This window comes from Stegodyphus dumicola, chromosome 9, assembly GCF_044657685.1.
Source record: "Stegodyphus dumicola isolate Sdum_Otavi_A_Nest chromosome 9, ASM4465768v1".
Lineage (NCBI taxonomy): Eukaryota > Metazoa > Arthropoda > Arachnida > Araneae > Eresidae > Stegodyphus > Stegodyphus dumicola.
In genome coordinates this window covers 4,082,881-4,090,254 of record NC_140776.1, presented here as the reverse complement: position 1 = coordinate 4,090,254, position 7,374 = coordinate 4,082,881, and the positions used below count along the sequence as shown (strand labels likewise).

At 32.3% G+C, this 7,374-nt stretch overlaps 1 protein-coding gene across 1 annotated transcript; it reads right to left on the bottom strand.

The window, feature by feature from the left end:
- Window positions 1-208: 208 nt before the first annotated feature.
- LOC146995289 (uncharacterized) lies at window positions 209-6,889 on the bottom strand. The gene is made up of 2 exons (XM_085824511.1): window positions 6,766-6,889; window positions 209-1,698 (listed from the first exon to the last, which is right to left on the bottom strand). Exons 1-2 carry the CDS (start codon window positions 6,880-6,882, stop codon window positions 412-414), a joined length of 1,404 nt encoding a protein of 467 aa, XP_085680637.1. The 5' UTR covers window positions 6,883-6,889; the 3' UTR covers window positions 209-411.
- Between the last annotated feature and the right edge of the window lie 485 nt (window positions 6,890-7,374).

The following is a 7,374-nucleotide window of genomic DNA, read 5'->3' as shown; positions in this document are numbered from 1 at the left end:
ATTCCCACTACAATATCTTATTTCCTTACTGATTGAGCATAATGTAACTCTGAAAAATGTGAAAGGTGGTGAATAACAAATTACAAAAACAATTATGAATAATTTAAAACTTGTGAAAAATGTGACAGATGATGAATAAGAAATTACAAAAGTAATTATGAATTATTTAAAACTATTTGAAAATAAACTGCACATAAATAACCCCTAAAACACTTTTATTGAATCCACATATATTACATCTCTTTAAAAATGTTAATAAAAAGAAATCAAAGGTAAAATTGTTAGTTGTTACATTTAGTATCTATTCATATTCTTTACATGCTTTCACTTACATATATCATACTTTTATTTGCCATAATCATAAAAAATGGCACATTTTTAAATATTTAATTAAACGAATGTTAATAATATTTACTCATTCGCGGCAGGTATGGCATACTTTGGCTCATTATGCAAGAGACGTCGGTATAATACAGAATCTTTATTGAAGAATAAGTTTATCCATGAATCTTGTAATCTGCTCATGTAATCTAAGAGAATTTGAAAGAGGGTAATTTTTATAGGCTTTAAGTCCTTCTTAATTTCTGTGTACGTATATGTATTAGTATGGGTTGAGTTAGAGGTTTTAATCACAGAACGATGTTTTGGAATAAAATTGAGAATGTTATCATTTAGAAGGCCAAGTCGAGATGCAGAAGCCTTGATCAGACGATCAACTGCATCTAAAATAAGGTTTTCCAAAGTGGCTGCTCTTCTGAGGATGGAGGGTAAATGTTTACTAACGACTTTGTTAATGATAGGTTTCGTTTCAGTTTGAAATTTGCGCATAGCTGCCTCAATCGAAGCTGTAGGAACGCTAATGACAGTTCCTTCAGGTGTTGAATAAGTTTGCATACTCAACATTTCTGAAATAAGCGGTGCAAAAGAAGCTTGAGCAGACCAGAAGATTTTTTTGATATTAAATGCACTTTCTGGATCCTGAGCTATTTCATATATGCTAGGTAAAATTAATTTGCTCATCAAGGTTTTCTCGTTTCCTGAGAACATTTGGTCAATGCTCACATAGATGGTTTCCAAAACTGGTTCCACTAAGCCAAGAAACATGTCAGGAATTTGGCTTTCCTCCTGATTAGAAGTATCGCGTTTGGGTCTGGTTTGCTGCAGAAGTCTGGAAGAAAAATATCTTCCCAATTTCACTATTGGTTCGATGTCATTTGAAACATCATGGGCAACATCTGAAAACGAAACGATATTGATATGTGTTGAGTTTGAAAGTTCATACGACTTGTAAGCTTTTTCTATTATCCTTGCACTCATTTTTCTAGCATATTCCATAGCTTTTAGTGCATGAGGTATAAGCTTCTGTCTGATGATAGGCAACACATCTTCTACAGCGGATTTTAAAATGGGATAATAATCCTTTCGTACCTTTTCATAAAGAGTAGGGACCACTTCCATGAGAGCTTCTCTAATTAAGGGTCTCACTTCTTTCACAAATTTAATCAATGCATTTTTAGCGGTTTCAATACTTATGCTGTTGATTTCTTCAGTTGATCGTTTGTGAACATGGTGCCCATGGCCAGTCTCATGGCAGTGGAAGGTCGATGCATCTTCGCACCGAGAAGTGTGGAAGTTGAAGGCTTCTCCACTAGGACACGTTAAAGTTTGTAATTCAGAATTCTCGCATAAGTGGTACACCTGTAACAGTAAATAAAATATTCAGTTAGACAAGCTTCATTTATAATATTTAAATAATATTTAAAAAATAATTTTTTAAAAGAATATTATAAATTATTTATATACTTTCTTACAAATTTTACAAATTCTTTTACCGAAGTAAGAATTCAACAGCATTAAAGGCTAAGTAATACAAAGCCAACTATAAGCTGTTAGAGATTTAAGAAAAATATGTATTACGCTCTTTATATTTTCAGAATTTGTCTTATTTATTTATCATCACTACCGTTTTACTAAACAGCAGTCACTAACATCAGTATCAATACAATCCCATTTTTTACCCCCCTTACGAAAGATGACTAAAGCTTTTCAGTAAAATAACATTTTTAATCGAAAGAACTATAGATATTACTTTTCCTTTTTGAATACACAATATAAAACACCGAATTCAAATTTAGATGTTGATCAGAAATTTTAATAATTAAAGAAATCTGAAGCTCTAAAAATAATGCAAGTGAAAGCAATTTCCTTATTTGTAATTACACGTGGTGCTCCTTCAGTGACCACGGGAATGCCCTAATCCCTTGGTCACTGAAGACAGCAGTCCCTGGCAGTTCAAGTCAAGCAGGGATCCTGCCGAATAAGCTATCTCATTCATTTACAGTTTTCTCCATATGAATATTAATAACTTTTTAGAAAGTCTTCCTCGAAGCATTCCCCTTAACCAGCAAAACCCCAATATGTTTTGCGATAACCAAATAACTCAATCTATTAATTTCAAACTGTGTTTAAATTAAATTTTGCAAGCACGAGTCAAAACAATATGCTCTGAAGGAAGCCACTGTCTTGAAATTACTGAACGAGGAATATTTTATCAGTTGAGGAGTCCGCTAGTGGCCGAATGGGCAAAACCGCTAAATAGTGGTACTTTGGTTCCGGTTTAAATTCTAACGAATAAGCAGAACTGCGTAAATATTTTCGGAGTTCGGGCCGCGAGATTGGCAACGTCTATTATAAAAATTTCCTTATTTTCGGTATTAATATAGTTAGGACAACTGCAAGGCAGGTAGTCCTCTTGAGCCGAGCCATAACGCAGTGATTTAAACCGACAAGTCTAGCGACGCTGACTGCCGTACCGGGATCGATTCCCGGAGAAGGCATGGATGTTTATAAACGTACACAGTCTGCGCGGCATGGGGGGCACTATAACTAAGCGGCGAGCAGAACGTCTGCTCGAGAGGTGGTTGGTAGGGTAAGAGAAATGGCAGACCCTTGGATCTGTCTCCCTGGTGTGCTCTCCATTAAAACTGAAGGGGAGGGGACTAAGCAAAGTCTTACTGTCACCTGTATAGTGCCCAGGGCACTTGCAAACGACAGGCCATACCTGCCAACCTCTAAAGATAAAAATTCAGAAGATTTCTCCCCCAAATTCTGAAGATTTCTCCAAAATTCAGAAGAACACGAAGATTTGATATTAAAAAAATAACAATTTATACAAATAGAAAAAGAAAATTGTACTTACATTAGTAAATCTCAATTAAGTAGTAACTAAAAAAATTTATTAGGAAACATAAAACAAGAACTTAATGTTACACAAAAAAATTATTGCAATGAATTTAGAGTGCATCTTTTGGCTTTAGCCAAAAATTCTTTGGAAAATTTCCTGTGATAACAATTAGTTTCCTCATAACATTTAGCAATTAAAATGCTTTCTAGAGTTTTTGGTGAAATTGAAGAACGAAACATAGTTATGTGTTTCTTCACAACACTGAAGATTCTCTCGCACTCAGCATTACTGTGTAGAATGACATCGGCATCCGAATTCGTAGCCGAATTTGAAAAAAAAAATCATCCACTTTCTTTGACGTTGTCGAAGCCGAAGCATCAACTTCATGCTTTTTAGACTTAACATGCTTCACAATGTCGCTTCTTCCTCCGTGACTTATTATGAAGTCACACAAGCACACGTTGCAAAATGCATAGTTATTTCCTTTGAAGGATTCTTTAATTGTTGTAAATTCGGCTTTGTAGACAGGCCGAAAATATTGAGAATACGGTTTTTTTAACTCATTTCGTAACAACGACGTATTAAGAAAATTCGTAGCACGTGCAAACAAAACAAAACAAAAAAACAGAATGCAACAATCCACGCTTGCTGAGTCCGAGCTGAGTAATTCCCTTGCTGCTGAAGCGAACGCGAAAAAATAATCTGGCGCCCACAAAGAAAAGAGTGGGAGAAACAAGTTCAGCGCATTGGATTGGCTGGTTAAGCGGCGAGTTGGGAGAAACCGCAGGTTACTGGGTTCGAAGTAGTCGGTAGTTGGCGGTAAAACACCATACAATTGGCGAAAATCGCTGAATTGGCGAAAAATTCTAAAATTTTGACAAAAATCACTAAAAACACTTGAAAAAGGAAAAAAAAATTGTAAAAAATGGATTACGATCGTAAAGTCGTAAAGAAAAACGCATTTTCGTAAAAATTAGGAAAAATTCGTAAAAGTTGGCAGGTATGGACAGGCGCAATCTTGCTCTTCACGCCCCGATAATTTTCGTGGGCTTGTTCTGATATTACTCTCAGAAAAGTGAGATACATCATAACATAAATGTTTATATCTTTTGGCTAGTTTCTTTTTATCATTTTCTTACACTTTCAAACTTGGCCGCTCAGACGGTATAATGGTTAGGGGTTTATATTACGGTATTGAAGGCTCAGACAATTCAGATCGCACAAATTTTAATAGTAAAAATTATGCTGAAGATCACTAAAGATGGGGAAATGAAATTTGCTCAATTTATATTTCATTAATTCAATAAATTGTATTTATTGCTGTAAAACACTTACTATTCTTAAAATTTAAGTTAAAAAACGGAAAATTTGGGGATCTATGAGAGCGGAGTAAAATCAGGAGAGTCGGCAGATATATTAGTAAATTTCTAAAGACTGAAAATATTTAATCAAGAACAATAGATTGGGGAATGGATGGATTTATGGATTTTAGCAAAATATGCGTAAGGAAACGTTTTCTAACAGAAATCATTCTTATTTTCAGGGCGCAAAAGAAAAATCAAAAATCGAGTAAGTACATATTTCTAATTTATACAAGAAAGCAAAATGCAAATGCATCGTAAAGTTATCTTTCGCAATTTAATTTATTACAGAATAAACAGATCCTATGTAAAAGGAGAATAACTTCAATAAATTTATTTGACATTTTTACGATTAAGCTCTTAAAGGTATCTGCGAAAATATGACATGTTTCCATAAATTTAATAGCAAATCTATTTTTCTCTTGATTGTACTTGAAATTTGTACAGACAATTCTTTCCTGTACTTTTTATTAAATTTTTAACTTAAAAATAAAAGCGTAAAAATAACAACAATTATACAATATAAAGTTTTTTAAACATGTAAGGTATATTTCGAGGTTAGCTTATAATTACGATTTAATTGTAATGCAATATAGAACTCATAAGTTTTGCAATTCATTACTTAAGTATTCATATACTTTTTAGTGATTTGACTAAATGGATATATTTCCACAGAATGGACTCAATTATGTGCGACAACTTTTGTCACCTTGATTAGGAGGCAACTTGGATAGGAGAAAATGCCCTGGAACGACTGTTCTAAAGTAACAGACACACACCCTGTCCATCAAATTAAAACAGGAACCTCTAAATGCCAAACTGTTAAGAAGTGAGATAAAAAAAACGTTTTATCTGGAAGCTTAACTGAAATTTTACTCAGACATTATATAAAATGTAGTAAATATGCATACATTCCAAACAAAATATTTAATATAAATTTTAAATATATAATATATTTAAAATTTTAATAAATTTAAATATTTTAAATATATAACAATATAAATTCTAAATTTCATCTCTTGCAATTTATAACAAGCTAAAAAGAAATTACGCATAACCATTTACTAGCAAAAATATACACGATTTAAATGCAAATGTTAAAGCTTTAAAAACTAAAAGAAGGTTAATAATTGAGTATTACTACAAGTTTTAAATCATCATATGTCCCTATCTATTTACTTAATACCAAGAACTTTGTTCAAAATAACTTTCAGTGAAATTTTATATAGGCAAAACATATGGATAACTTTATTTGAGAATGTCACATTAAAATTCAGTACCATATTCTTCAAGAAATCAGTCAATATTTCTTTTAATAAATTAATTATTGATGCTTTTAAAACTTAAATGTGTTTAAGAACTTCGATTATCTCGGGTAACGGCTCCAGCGGATTCTCTCTAGTAGTAGTCCCGACTAAGCTATCAAAAGTCATTGCAATATTAAAATGTCATGTTGCCAATATTTTCTTCGGAAAAGATAATCGATTGCAAGATTTATTTTTTAAATATAGTCATAAAGCATCGAGTACACCTACAATAATTTGTATAATGTACATTTTACATCTGCTTTAGAGTAACAATATACCAATCAACGGGCTTGTTATCATAGTAAGAGCAAATTTATATGATTTTGGTATGATTTAGCTGGTTGTAGCAAAGCACTCGATGGCTATATGGCTAACGAGAGAGATGCCTTCGTGGAGAATCTTATTCGTATACATGTTACACATGGGGAAATCCACGAAAGCGCCCATGCAGAGAGCCCTTTCTCCAGGATTCGAATCTCCGGACTGAACTCCCAGTGATCAGCTATTTTACAACTCGGCCGCTGGTGGATCGGAAACTTATGTATGCCTTAAAATGTAAATTAAAGGAAAAATCAATATCAATCAAGATTTAGGATAATATTATTTAGAAATTTCTGCTGGTGCAAATATAAAAAGAAAATCTAACGCTTTTTCATACTCTTCAGCATGATGTATATGTTTATAGATATATAAACATATTATTTTAAAAAATAAAGCATAATCGTGCTAAAAAAATTAAAAAATGTCTTAAAATCTGTATCTCGCGACAGCATTAAAGCTTCTACTTTCATTAGAGCTATTACTTCGGAAGATTTAAATTTTCTTTACGATAAATGAGCATTCGCATTCTCAGTATCTAAAGACAGCAATAAAAATGTATATTGATATATGAAAGAAGAAACGAACTACTTACTCGGCATCCAGTGGAAACATCGGCATGGTAGAAAGTACTTCCATCATGTGGGCATGTAAAAGCGTTGGTAGAAGATATAGCCAACAAAGCAACGGCAAAATATTTAAAGAATCCCATAGTTTCCCCTAATAAAAAAAATATCATTGTAGTTTAAAGTTTCGCATGAAAAGCATTTAGCTGAATTGTGAAGAACATTTCCACATAACAGTAAATTCCACTGATATTATTATTCCGCTTATTTTTTTTAAGCAGCAAAGAACAGCTATCAGTCAAGAATAACTTACCTCGGTAAAAATAAATAAGATCTTACAGGGTTAAATGTGAATTAAACTACATGCAATCAACCAAATAATGCTTAAGAACACTCTAATTATTGAGAAAATTAAATAACTGTATTTATATTGTATTTAAATACATTTTATTAAATTGTGTTTAATAAAATGTCTTTGATTTACAAAAAAATTAACAATTATTTACATTAATCAAATTTATAAATATTTTACTCTAAGAACTGCTGCAGCATCAACAGCATTTAATGATTATCATTTATTATCATTCATTAATACAAAGAAATTAGTAACTAAAAAAAACTAAATGCGCCATATTTTT

Excerpts from the sequence above, each read along its gene's own strand:
- LOC146995289 (XM_085824511.1), bottom strand. The coding sequence starts at position 6,882 with ATGGGATTCTTTAAATATTTTGCCGTTGCTTTGTTGGCTATATCTTCT. Across the intron at positions 1,699-6,765 it reads ATGTTTCCACTGGATGCCGA|GTGTACCACTTATGCGAGAA; the intron begins GTAAGTAGTTCG and ends TTACTGTTACAG.